This window comes from Oreochromis aureus, linkage group 14 (assembly GCF_013358895.1).
Source record: "Oreochromis aureus strain Israel breed Guangdong linkage group 14, ZZ_aureus, whole genome shotgun sequence".
NCBI lineage: Eukaryota > Metazoa > Chordata > Actinopteri > Cichliformes > Cichlidae > Oreochromis > Oreochromis aureus.
This window is the reverse complement of record NC_052955.1, coordinates 39,754,473-39,768,258: the sequence shown is the minus strand read 5'-3', so window position 1 is coordinate 39,768,258 and position 13,786 is coordinate 39,754,473. Positions and strand designations below refer to the sequence as shown.

The following is a 13,786-nucleotide window of genomic DNA, read 5'->3' as shown; positions in this document are numbered from 1 at the left end:
AATGAGTTAAAAGTTTTAAATAAAAAGCGTGGGTTGTGGCTGTTATCCGCAATGACACCCGACAGAAAAGCCGCTTTAGCCAACTTGGCAGATTTTTGAAATTCCAGACGGGTCCTGCGACGAAGGATATCAAAAGACACCTGGAGCCCATCTTTTTTCCACCGCCTTTCAGCCTGGCGGCAAACGCGTCGTAAAGCGCGTAAAGACTCATTTAGCCACGGCTGAGAGCAGCTTCTAGGCCTTTTTACTTTCACAGGAGCCACAACGTCCAGTAAAGAGGAGCAGGTAGAGAGAAAGGAGCTAGCAAAATCATCAACTGAAGAGGGTGTAGAACAATCAATGTCAGGGAGAACAGATTTAGAGAAAGCAGCTGAAAATTCAGCTACAGTCCCAGGATTGATAATGCGCACAAGACATCGAGGACCCTCAGAGCCCTGGTCCAATTTGCACAGATCAGCATCAAAGATGACTGGGAAATGATCGGAAATTCCAATGTTGCTGATGTCCCTGATGCAAATGTCCAGTCCATAAGAAAAAATCAAATCAAGAGTATGACCTTTAAGGTGGGTAGGTGCATTGACCCACTGGATAAGATTAAAAGAGTCAACTAAGGCTAGAAAATCCTTGGCAAACACATCATCTTTGCAACAAATGTGAATGTTAAAATCACCAGTGATAAGAACACGATCATAATTTAGGTAAAGAGATGCTAAAAAGTCACCAAAGTCGTTAATGAAAGTCTTATTATATTTCGGGGGACGGTAAATCACAACACAGAGAGTCAAGGGGGTACCAGCAAGTTCCAGCAGCTGGGCTTCAAAGCTAGGGAACATAGGGGAGGGCAGGTGCCGTACTCGGAATTTATTCCTAAAGACCACTGCCAGTCCTCCACCCCTGCCCAAAGGTCTCGGTGAGCTAAAAAAGGCACAATTCGGAGGAAGGAGCTCTGAGAAAGGGAAAGACTCACCGGGACGAATCCAAGTTTCCGTCATGAATAGCAAATCCAGTCCTGTAACAGTAAAAAAATCGCTCACAATAAAAGTCTTATTCGTCAACGACCTAACATTAAATAGCGCCATCCGAGTCGAAGACGCCAAGTCGCAGTTGGAAGCACGTCTCGGGCGGCATAGGTTGCCATAGCACACACCGCCTTTAGGAGGCTTAATCCAACATCGAGCCGACGAATAAACCACTGGGGCGGCAGGGCGGGCCTGGAATTCAGCATGGCGAATCCATCGATGCCTAGACAATCTAAAGGTAAAGTGCTCCCAGAAAGTCGGGGGAAGGCGGAGAGCATCCACATCGACGTCAAAGCCAGCCACATACCGTGCCTTTAGGTAAGCCTTAATGCGGACACGGACACCACTCCGTTTACCCCTTTTCCTGTAGCGCCTCCTGCGTGAAGGAAGCGGAGGAAGCGGAGATCGGCGGTACGTTCCTGAGAGGTGATCCGTCCGCGGCAGACTGGTATCTCCTAAATTCCACCACGGGTCCGATCCATGAAAGTATGACCCGTAGGTATAGGGTGGCCGGAGACTTAGAAGAGTAAGCCGGTCATAGGTTAGCAATGCAGAGCCACCTGAATAGCATATTAGCAGAAAGGTAAGAAGCAGCAGAGAGCAGTGGAGACGGCCTGCCAAACACACCGGCGCCATCTTTATAACTCTATAAATCTAAAATGACTCTTAAAGTCACAGAGGTTGTCTCTCTGCATTCTGTTAGATTACAGTCGTTCTAGAAGAGTTTAAACTCAATTTAAATTTAAAAGCCAGATATTTTTTGTAACTGCTCTTGAGCAACTGTTCTCATTGAATCATATCTGGTAGTCATGTTCTTAAGAAACAGGAAAAAAATCCAGCAAGGACATGACACGAGACCTAAGAGATTCACCTAAGCTCTTCAGAAATGGTCTCAGCGATGGGCGAGTTGGTGAAAGGTAGGAACAACAGATGAGTTTAGAGTGGAGGCAGGATTACATTGGGGATTGGGTCTGAGCCCCTTCTTCTTTGCAGTGGTGGTGGAAGGGCTGACAGATAGGATGATGTTTGCAGATGACATTGTGATCTATAGTGACAGGAGGTAAAAGAGAGCTTGAAGAGGTGCAAGTATGCTCGAGAGAGAAGAGGAATGAAAGTAACAAAATGGATGTGAGTGAATGAGAAGGAGATGAGCAGAAAGGTGAACATACAGGCACTAGAGATAGTGAAGGTAGATGAGTTTAAATACCTGAGGTTAACTATCCTAGGGAAGAAGCGAGTGCTGGCAGGGTGGAGTGGGTGGAGACGAGTGTCAGGGCTGATTTGTGACAGAAGGACAGCATCAAGAGTGAAAAGTAAGGTTTACAAGATGTATTTCCATGTATGTTTGCACGTGTTTAAATCACACCTATTTTCCTAGGAAAATGTAAATGAGGGGTAGAGCAACACTTTTGCACAGTAGCTTCAATGATGTATGGTTTGGAGACAGAACCACTCAGAAAAAGACTGGAAGGAAAGAGTGGAAGTTGCTCTCCAGAGTCAACATTTGCATTGTCTTTGGGAGTGACCTGAATGGACAAGATTAGAAATGAGTAGATCACAGGGACAGCTCAGGTTGAGTGGTGTAGACACAAACTTAGAGAGACGAGGCTAAGATGTGCAGAGGGACAGTGAACATACTGGGCAAAGGATGCATGAAGGAACACCAAAGAAAGGGTTCATGGAAGAGGTGATGAAGGATGTGCAGAGAGCTGGGGTGACAGAAGAGGATGCTAAAGATGAGACAATACAGAGGCAGATGATGCACTGCAGTGACCCTTAAAGGGAAGCGCCAAAACAAAAAGAAAATATTAAATGTGCGGTATTTTATGTCTCAATAGTGCCCTCTTGTGGTCATAATAGTAACGGTGTGTAAAAGGATGGAGACTTGCTCAGTTTGGTGCCAAAATAAAATGAAAGTTTAAAAAAACATGGAGTATTACATTTTAAGAACACATGTTTTAATTTTAAACAACAAATTACATCAATATTTCCTCACAAAGTGAATGTTAACCGTCTGTAAAAATAGAATCAATTTCACACACTGCTCATAAAAGAGATAATAGATCGAGCCAAAGGTTACTGTTTTATTTATCTTTATAAAACAATAAAGATTCATTGTGTGATCTGATCATGAACATCTGTGAAAAGCACTTTTGTTTCTTTGGAAAGATCGTACCATAGTGAGGTCACAGTGTCTCTAGTTATAAAAGCCTCTCCAGTACCAGCAGGTGCAGTTGAGGCCCGCTGCGATGAGCAGGATGACCAGCAGGGCGATGACGAGACCGAGGCTGATGATGGTGGCAAGAATGGCCCACACCAGGGTCCGCTTGGACATGTCAATCAGAGGCGACGTGAGGGCCATCCGAGCCCTGCGTGCCCGCCGGCGGTTCTGAGGGGGGTACCTGGCCAAGTTAACGCTCTCCATGCCCAGGGACCGGACCATGCATGCCCTGTGGTGGCTCAGCTGGTCAAAGGTGTGTTTGCCATGGTAGCGTCCCATACCACTCTGACCTGGAGGGGTGACACACAAGTCAGTCATGTCTTCTAAAAGAAACGCGTCATTTGTAATTTGTGCTGTCGGTATGTGCTCACACATGGACTGTAACAGTTTGCACTGCATCAACGATCACAGTGCAAACGTGCTCCTGATGTAAAGCTCCCCAATATTGTGGAGTCTGCATACATCACTGAAGGTTTAAAAGGTGAATTGGCTGATGTTAGTAGTGTGAATGATATAACACTTAGCATAGTTTTATCGCTCGCCCACAGATTTGCACTGTGCTCCTGAGGGCCAGTTTGTGATTGTAGGGTCATTTTTTAACTCAAATGAGGAAGATTACAACAGAGCAAAGACACAGACAGACAGTCCTCTCTACATGTCCAGCCAGCTTGTAACCACAGCCGCCTCATCTAGGCAGAGATGCTGAATAATAACACATTTAATGTCGCAGGGTAAGCTTACACAGGCGCGCTCATGAAACCCAGGTTTCAGTAACATGAAGATACATGCTATTACTGAAATAGGCAGTGTTCTCCAGAACTCTAATTTGATCTTAATCTTGTCCAGTATAGCTGCATAATTTGCTTCATATAACATTTTTAATTGTTTGTAATCTCAGCTCCTCAATGTATTCTGTTCTGAGTTAGTTTAAATGGGACTTGAGTAAGAAAGTCTGGCTCACTAAGCACAACAGGCATCAGCTCAGAATCAGCTGTAGTTCCAATAAATGTGTGGAACTGTTTCTTCAAATTTGCAGGAGCTATCGGTGAATGTTTGCTCATTGCTCCACAGCACACACAGAAAAACAGAGCAAGTTTTATTAAAAAGGAGTCAACTCAAAGAGACGCTGTATCAACCAAAGAGAAAACACCCACAAATATCCTGAGAAAGGAGGAGATGGTTGAAGAAGTTAAAGGTTCATTTCAGCTGCCAGCAGATAACAGCTACTCACTAGTAGCTTAGAGGTAACAAATGTGACACAAGCAGAAAACACCACTAAGGTTCACCAGTGGGCTGGCCCACTCACTGGCTGAGCAGCTCTTCACAAGCTTGACTCACTGCTGAATGAATGGGTGGCAGCTGAGCTCCTGGAAGCGACAGGACACACTCACACACACACACTCTCACACTCACACACACACACTCAGCGCAAAGAAGAGGAGAGCTGTCCGTGGCGTGTCCATTAACCGACAAGTTACCACTGACAAGCTAGCCAATGAGCAAGCGGTATCACACTCGGACCCGCTTCTCTGCATCCCATTTGTCTTTAAAACCAATGTTTCGCTGCATCCATCTTTGATTCTGTTTGTAGTTTTGTCTTTCATCTGACATCATGGTTTAGCTGACACTGTTTCATCTGATGTTGTGTTTTTGTGTCTAAAGTTGTCACATCTTGTGAAGCTCTCCCACTTCAAAGCCACACTTTGAAATATTCCTACCTACGCCACCAAACGGGAGGGAGTTGAGCGTATAGTGCATCATGACGTCGTTGACCGTCACTCCACCGCTTGTCGTCTCCGCAATCATTTTTTTAATTGCCTGTGAGAAACGTGAGAATAAATCGCTGTAAGACGAGCACAAAGAACGCTGCTAACATTAAAAGCTACTTAAAGATGGTTCCTTCTCACCTTCTTGTCAGAGCAAAAGATGTACAGAGCCAGGGGCTTCTCCCTCTCATTGATGAAGGTGATGGCATTGTCCATGTCACTCACTGTAACTATGGGCAGCACGGGGCCGAAGATCTCCTCCTGCATCAGCCTGGAGTGGGGCGGCACGTCCTTCAGCACCGTTGGGGCTTTGAGTGCAACATCAACATTTACCAAACAGAACACAGATGGATCTGCATCACATGATTCAATCTGCATTTTCATTACCAATGTACCGCTGTGAGGAATCACTCTGTCCACCCACCACAGGAGTGTAACCCTCCATCAGCCCCATGATTCTGTTGAAGTGACGCTGGTTGACAATTCGCCCATAGTCAGGTGAGCATTTTGGATCAGCACCATAAAACTCCTGGAACGGAGCAGAGAGGTAGTCTCAGTAAGGTTTCACACTGTGCAGCTCCACCTGTATGTACGATGTCACAGTGATTCTCTTTGGTGGATGGCGCTTTACCAGAAGTGTTTGTCGGATGCACTCCACCACCCGGCCCTGGATGCACGGCTCACACAGAATGTAGTCTGGAGCGATGCACGTCTGCCCGCAGTTGATGAACTTCCCCCACGTGATACGACTGCAAACAAACCAGGTGGAGAACAACTTTTACAACATTCATGTTTTTGTTTATTTTTAGAGGAACTTTATTCATTTTACTAAGAGTGTATCTATCCCCACCAAAATAAAAAAACACAAGGAAAAAACGACGATTCTGATTTTTGTCGATGCAAACCAAAAGTATGCACCTTCTTTTTATTGCTGTGACATTTACTTCCTTTTAAATGAGAAAAGATTCTGGTAACATCCATCCATCCATCCATCCATCCTCATCCGCTTTATCCGAGATCGGGTCGCGGGGGCAGCAGCCTAAGCAGAGAAGCCCAGACCTCCCTCTCCCCAGCCACCTCCTCCAGCTCATCCGGGGGAACACCAAGGCGTTCCCAGGCCAGCCGAGAGATATAATCTCTCCAGCGCGTCCTGGGTCTGCCCCTGGGCCTCCTCCCGGTGGGACATGCCCGAACACCTCACCCAGGAGGCGCCCAGGGGCATCCTTGTCAGATGCCGAACCACCTCAACTGGCTCCTTTCGATGTGGAGGAGCAGCGGCTCTGAGCCCCTCCCGGATGGCGAACTTCTCACCCTATCTCTAAGGGAGAGGCCAGCCACCCTTCGGAGGAAGCTCATTTCTGCCGCTTGTATCCGCGATCTCGTTCTTTTCGGTCACTACCCACAGCTCGTGGCCATAGGTGAGGTCGGGACGTAGATCGACCGGTAAACTGAGAGCTTCGCTTTGCACTCAGCTCCCTCTTCACCACGACGGACCGGTGCAGCGTCCGCATCACTGCAGCCGCAGCACCAATCCGTCTGTCGATCTCCGGCTCCCTTCTCCCATCACTCGCGAACAAGACCCCGAGATACTTAAACTCCTCCACTTGGGGCAGGAACTCATCCCGACCCGGAGTGGGCACTCCACCCTTTTCCGGCTGAGAACCATGGCCTCAGATTTGGAGGTGCTGATCCTCATTCCCGCTGCTTCACACTCGGCTGCGAACCGTTCCAGTGCGAGCTGGAGGCCCTCACCGATGAAGCCAACAGAACCACATCATCCGCAAAAAGCAGAGATGAGATTCTGAGGCCACCAAGTGAAAGCCCTCCGCCACTTGGCTGCGCCTAGAAATCCTGTCCATAAAATTATGAACAGAATCGGTGATAAAGGGCAGCCTGGCGGAGCCCATCACCCACCGGAAACGAGTCCGACTTATTGCCGGCAATGCGAACCAAACTCTTACAACGGTTGTATAGGGATCGAATGGCCCGTAGCAATGGGCCAGACACCCCATACTCCGCAACACCTCCCACAGGACACCCGAGGGACACGGTCGAATGCCTTCTCCAAGTCCACAAAACACATGTAGACTGGTTGGGCAAACTCCCATGCACCCTCAAGTATCCTCGAGAGGATAAAGAGCTGGTCCAGTGTTCCGCGACCAGGACGAAAACCGCATTGTTCCTCCTGTATCCGAGGTTCGACTAACGGACGAACTCTCCTTTCCAGCACCCTGGCATAGACTTTCCCAGGGAGGCTGAGGAGTGTGATCCCCTATAGTTGGAACACACCCTCCGGTCTCCCCTCTTAAAGATGGGGACCACCACCCCGGTCTGCCAGTCCAGGGTACTGCCCCTGATCTCCACGCAACATTGTAGAGGCGTGTCAACCAGGACAGCCCTACAGCGTCCAGAGCCTTCAGGAACTCGGGCGGACCTCATCAACACCAGGGGCTCTGCCACCGAGGAGTTGTTTAACTGCCTCAGTGACCTCGCCCCGGAAATTGGCGGGTCATTCCCTCATCCCCAGACTCTGCTTCCTCCTCGGAAGGCGTGTCAGTGGGATTAAGGAGGTCCTCAGTATTCCTTCCACCGTCTGACAATTTTCTCAGTCGGCGTCAGCAGCGCACCGCCAGCACTATACACAGTGCAGGTAGAGCACCGCTTTCCCCTCCTGAGGCGCCTGACGGTTTGCCAGAATCTCTTGAGGCAGTCCGAAAGTCTTTTTCCATGGCCTCTCCGAACTCCTCCCACACCCGAAGTTTTTGCTTCAGCCACTGCCCGAGCCGCATTCCGCTTGGCCTGTCGATACCTGTCAGCTGCCTCTGGAGTCCCACAGGCTAACCAAGCCCGATGGGACTCCTTCTTCAGCCTGGTGGCTCCCTTCACCTCTGGTGTCCACCATTTGGTTGGGGATTACCACCACGGCAGGCACCAACCACCTTGCGGCCGCAGCTCAATGCAGCAGCCCGGCAATGAGGCGCTGAACATGGTCCATTCGGACTCAATGTCCCCAGTCTCCCTCGGAATGTTGTTGAAGCTCTGCGGAGGTGTGCGTTGAAGATCTCGCGGACTGGGGCCTCTGCTAGACGTTCCCAGCACACCCTCACTACGCGTTTAGGTGCACGGGTCTGTCCAGCGTCCTCCCCGCCACCTGATCCAACTCACCACCAGGTGGTGATCAGTTGACAGCTCAGCCCCTCTCTTTACCCGAGTGTCCAGAACATATGGTCGCAGGTCTGGTGATACGATTACAAAATCGATCATCGACCTGCGGCCTAGAGCATCCTGGTGCCACGTGCACTTATGGACACTCTTATGTTCGAACAAGGTGTTCGTTATGGCCAAACTGTGATTTGCACAGAAGTCCAATAACAAAACACCACTCGGGTTCAGATCAGGAGGCCGTTCCTCCCAATCACGCCCCTCAGGTCTCGCTGTCGTTACCCACGTGAGCATTGAAGTCTCCCAGCAGGACAACAGAGTCTCCAGGTGGGGCACCTTCCAGCACCCCCAGGGACTCTAAGAAGGCTGTGTACTCTGAACTGCCACTCGGTGCATAAGCGCAGATGACAGTCAGGACCCGTTCCCGACCCTGAGGCGCAGGGAACAAACCCTCTCATCCACCGGGAAAAACCCCAACATACCGGCAGCAAGCCGGGGGATATAGAATACCCACCCCAGCCCGCCGCCTCTCACCAGGGGCAACTCCAGACTGAGACAGAGTCCAGCCCCTCTCCAGGAGACTAGTTCCAGAGCCCAAGCCATGCGTGCCGACTATATCTAGCGGTACTTCTCAACCTCACGCACTAACTCAGGCTCCTTCCCCACCAGAGAGGTGACATTCCATGTCCCTATTGCCAGTCTTGGCAGCTGGGGATCGGTCCGCCAGGGCCTCCGCTCCTGGCCGCCGCCCGACACACAATGCACCCGACCCCTATGGCGCCTCCTGCGGGTGGTGGGCCTGCGGGAGGATGGGCCCATGTCTCCTCTTCGGGCTGTGCCCGGCCGGGCCCCATGGACTAAGGCCCGGCCACCAGACGCTCGCCCTCGGGCACCCTCCCCGGGCCTGGCTCCAGGGCGGGGCCCCGGTAACCCTATCCCGGGCAGGGTAAACTGTTCCCTCGATGTAGCTATGGCGTTGACTTTGGTCTGGCTATTCTTTGGTTCATTCTCTTCACCCCCGTGGCCTTCATCTGTTGGTACAGGCCGGTCTACAAGGCCTTTAGGTCTGACAGCTCTTTCAGCTTCTTTTTTTCATCAAATGGTTTATGGGATTTCTGTGAGTTTGATCTTTTCTATTTAGGTCCTTACAATAAAGAGTTTGATGTTGTTTTTCGTACAGTAGGCTTAACATATTTAATTACGTGACAGAGTTGGAGGTTAATTCAGTCCCAGGAGTTCCAGAAGAGTGGGTCAAACTGTGCTGCGTTTAAGGACCCGTATTTTCCAGCTTTTTGAGCCCTTGTAATTGAAGCACAGGAAAAAGACACTTTAAACTTTGAAAAAACACTCAAACTAAGCTCCGTTAAACTGCAGCCAAACCAAATGTATACTTTAAGTCCATTTACTCAAGGCCTAATATTTATGAACTGAAACTAAACCATGTTTGGCACGTTAGTCAAAATGTCCATGTGAATTTTTATACTCAGGAATTTCTTAACCAACATGTTTCTTGTTGTATCCAGGTCACAGTGCCTGTTTCAATGATAGTTACTGAGTTATGGTTTAACAAGTACATGTGCTGCACCGTGCACATCCACTGAAACATAAAGAAGTATTAATGTATGTTGTTGGGGCTTGGAGAAGATTCTCCTCTGCTGGTGAAGATTGTAAGTTGTGCTCGATTATTGTGATGAGCTTCAGTCACCCTGATATGTACCTGCAGACACAGTCAGCGCCTCTGTGCCCTCTTTGATTATCAGAGTTTTAAATTCCCACGTCAGCAGCTGTAAATCACTTCATTTGGCTACATGTGGATTACCGGCAGGCGACCCTGATGTCGCAGTTCTTGTCAATGTAGCAGGGGCTCTTCCCTCCCAGCTCCAGGGTCACTGGGGTGAGGTGACGAGCTGCAGCTTCCATCACCAGTTTGGCCACTGGGCTGCTGCCCGTGAACACAATGTGGTCAAACCTGAGCCTCAGCAGTTCCTGGGTCTCTGACACACTACCCGTCACCACTGGGTACAGATCCTGGAAAACAAACACGTTTACTCATCTGTAAATTATTTACATTAAGCACAGAGTAACTGACTGTGATATAAGTCATGTTTCCAAACATATAGTGATGGGAAAAATGATTTGGCACCTGCCTGATTTCTCTACTGGGGGGGGGTCACACTTGCATGTTTCAGATTAAACAAATTTTAATATTAGACAGTGATAAACCAAATAAATGCAGTTTTAAATTATGTATTATTTACTACGTGGAAAAGGCTCGCACACTCATGTCTGATTATCAGACCTGATGAATCAATAAATCGCTTAGACAGAACTCGAGTCACAAAGTAAAGTAGATGATCTGATCTGAAGAAACAGAAACAAAATCACTGACATCTATCCGTTTGCATCAACAACTCATCCAGGAGGTCACCCATGAACCCAGAACAGCATCTACAGAACTACAGGCCTCACTTTCCTCAGCTAAGGTCAAAGTTCATGATTCAACAGGATGACTGTTCATGCTCAGGGCAGCTTTGCAGAGCTTTTTTCCTTAATAAATGAAATCATCATTTAAAACTGCGTTTTGTAATTGCTTTGGTTATCTTTGTCTATTATACTTTGTTTTTTGATCATCTCAAACATTTAGTGTGCAAAAAATCCTTTTTTGCAGCAGCATATTCAGCGAAATGGTAACAAAAGTTGAATCTTATGTGTCCAGGCATTAGGGTGTCTAAAGTACTGTAGTATGATGGTGCAAGGCTTTAACATTAATGCATAAACAATAGACCTGGTGTTCAGACCTTGTCCAGATAGCGAGGCAGCAATGCCCGGAGCAGCAGGGACGAGCACTCGCTGAGCTCCGATGGCTTCACCACAGCTGCATTTCCTGCAAAGAGAGAACAGTTTTCCATGAACGGGATGAGATCACTGTGTGACGCAAAGCAGGCGTGTAGGAGGCTGAGAATGCAGAGAGAGAGGCAGTCAGATGCAGCCATCAGCTGACATGTCTGGTACTGAGATAGCTGATCTGCTGGGACTCTGTGACTATGACTAGTATATCAGTTACATTGATTGTTTCTGTATTTCACAGAGTTCAGCTGACTTTTTTACCTACATTTAAAAAAAGAGGATGTTATGTAGAGTAAAACATTCCCAGTGTGGGTGATTGCTGTGTTAGATTTGTTAGCATGTTATAAATAGAAAATACTTTTTGGGTTGATAAAGTCTAACATCACAGAGTCCAGCTGCACACAACTGAAAACAGCACAGTGACCATGTGACACCGGGTTGCGGCCGTGCCTTCTCAAAGCCATTTCCGACTGCTGTTATCAGGGGTGCGCGTGACTAAGTCGCAGGCGTGGAGAGAGTGTCTCCCTACCTGCAGCAATGGCGCCAACAAGTGGCATGAGAGTAAGGGCCCAGGGGTAGTTCCAGGCCCCGATGATGAGTACGACTCCCAGCGGCTCTGGCTGGATATAAACCTCATCTGATATAGTGAGGAGGTTCTTTTCTGCCGGTCGAGAAGCAGCCCACTCTCTAAGCTTCCCAATAGCCAGCTTAATCTCGTTCTCGATTCCAATCAGCTCCAGGAGTGGTGTGTCATACTGACTCTGCAGGAAACCCAACACAGTTTTCAGTTAAGCAAGCAAACGAGCCACGATATACACGTTGTATTTCATATCTTATTCTTAGTCTCTCGTGTCTGCTAACTCTGTTGATGTCCTGTTTGAGAGCAGTGGCTATCTCTGTCTCTTTCTCAGCGATCATCCTCTGCAGGGCATGGAGCTGCTGCAGTCTGAACTCTAGAGGTCGAGTCCTGCCGCTCAGGAAGGCCTCCCTGGCCCGCTGCACCGCCTGCCTCTCCATAAACACACCTGCATGAGAACAAGGAATTATTTGTCCATAGGATTCTCAAATGTTCCCAGATAAGCTGCCGTTCTAGCAGAGGTGTTCCAAACATTTCTGTTGCCACCAGGAAAGCCTATCTGCCCTCCTAGCTTACCTCAGAGTAAGCATGTGACTTACTCTGAACTAAGGTTGTTTTATTGTCAGTGATTTGAAGATCAAAAAAGACGACTGTAAGTTACAGAGTTTAATATGATCAAAGGCTTTACAGAAAGACAACAAAAGCAGTGTCGGCCGTAATAAAAAGCAGCCTTGAGGCGCTGAAGCAAAAGACACCACACACATACACACACACACACACACACACACACACACACACACACACACACACATACAGACAACAAATGATTTGATAAACAACTGACACGTCTGAGAAAATGAACTGAAGTTTATCCGAGTAACACATAATGACAACAATTGGCAAAGGCCCCAAACACACGTTACGTATTGTGGACACTTTCCACAGTCTGTTAGTGTGACCGGTGTTGTGCCAAAAACTGATTTCCAATGTTTCTGTGTATTTTTTATGTGTAATATCTTTACGTATCTTCGTAAATAGACTTTGGTGAACAGGGTTTACAAAGGGGTTATATATAGAATTAAAAAATTATCTGTTTTTCAAGTATCTTTACAACTCTGTGTTATTGCACTTACATCATAACCAATCCGGTCCTTTATCCCCACTTAAAATATTTTTACTGAACTATTGTAATATCAAAAGACATTTTTAATGTTAATGAGATTTTTTTAACTGCATAAATAAAGGTTATATAAAAGTCACCGCCAAAAACTGATTGCGGCTTCTACCTTGTTACACGAATGTTGTTTGTGGCTCAAGATGACTTTATGTCATCTATAAGGGATGCATTTGACATATGTTTCACATATTATAGCCCAACAACTACTTATAGCAGTTTAAATACGAGCAATCAGTTTTTGGCAAATACCGGCATCAAAACGCAGTGAACACTTGATGCCTTACAGTCGTAATGACACTATGTCAGTGACAAAGTGGAATAATAATTTTGCCTTGAGCTGTGTCGAAAGTTAATACAGCTAAAACATACCTTAGTTCCCTATAATAAAGAAAGAACTTGACCTTAGAAGAAATAAAGACACTAAAAATAAAAATGCACGTACTTGACAAAACACAGTCAAATACAACATGTATCGTTTTGTCAGTAAATCTAAGGAGGTCTGATGCATGTGTTTATTGAGACTGTCACGTTTGCATATCTGATAACTGCGCTGTTATGAAAGTCTTAATTGTTCCATGTTGAGAAAAACTTTCCACATCGTAAAAAAAAAATGGTTTTATTTGCATATAAAAACAAGAAAATGTCGAAGAGATGCAAACTCGCTGAAAGATGAGTAAATGAGACTAAATAAAAGCTCCTCTGGTGTTCTCCGTGCAGACCTGACGAACAGCTCACATCACTGCATAAAACTGATTCTGCCCACTGAACGCCGCAGAGCTCGTCATTTTATAATTAATGAATCATGTTATTGATCACCGATAATTCACCATAGCGCAAACTATCAAAGCCTTAAACTTACCGTAGCTCAGGTGGAATTGTCCCTCAGATATAAGCTGCAGTCCGTCACTCGTGTGATCTCACGGACGCGCTGCGGGATCCCTCCCTCACCCACCGCCCTCACCCAGCATTGTCCTGTGTTCATCAGTCATGCTGCTCTGGGATCAGTTTACCGGGGTA

At 47.3% G+C, this 13,786-nt stretch overlaps 1 protein-coding gene across 1 annotated transcript; it reads right to left on the bottom strand.

The window, feature by feature from the left end:
* Positions 1-3,010: 3,010 nt before the first annotated feature.
* LOC116311445 (aldehyde dehydrogenase, dimeric NADP-preferring-like) lies at positions 3,011-13,711 on the bottom strand. Its single transcript, XM_031728564.2, has 10 exons — positions 13,629-13,711; positions 11,877-12,040; positions 11,545-11,776; positions 10,967-11,052; positions 9,988-10,196; positions 5,638-5,755; positions 5,394-5,535; positions 5,148-5,314; positions 4,959-5,058; positions 3,011-3,530 (listed from the first exon to the last, which is right to left on the bottom strand). The coding sequence occupies exons 2-10, from the start codon at positions 12,030-12,032 to the stop codon at positions 3,217-3,219; spliced, it is 1,524 nt and encodes a 507-aa protein (XP_031584424.1). The 5' UTR covers positions 12,033-12,040; positions 13,629-13,711; the 3' UTR covers positions 3,011-3,216.
* Between the last annotated feature and the right edge of the window lie 75 nt (positions 13,712-13,786).

Excerpts from the sequence above, each read along its gene's own strand:
- LOC116311445 (XM_031728564.2), bottom strand. The coding sequence starts at position 12,032 with ATGGAGAGGCAGGCGGTGCAGCGGGCCAGGGAGGCCTTCCTGAGCGGC. Across the intron at positions 5,536-5,637 it reads GCATCCGACAAACACTTCTG|GAGTTTTATGGTGCTGATCC; the intron begins GTAAAGCGCCAT and ends GCTCCGTTCCAG. Across the intron at positions 5,059-5,147 it reads TCTTTTGCTCTGACAAGAAG|GCAATTAAAAAAATGATTGC; the intron begins GTGAGAAGGAAC and ends CGTTTCTCACAG.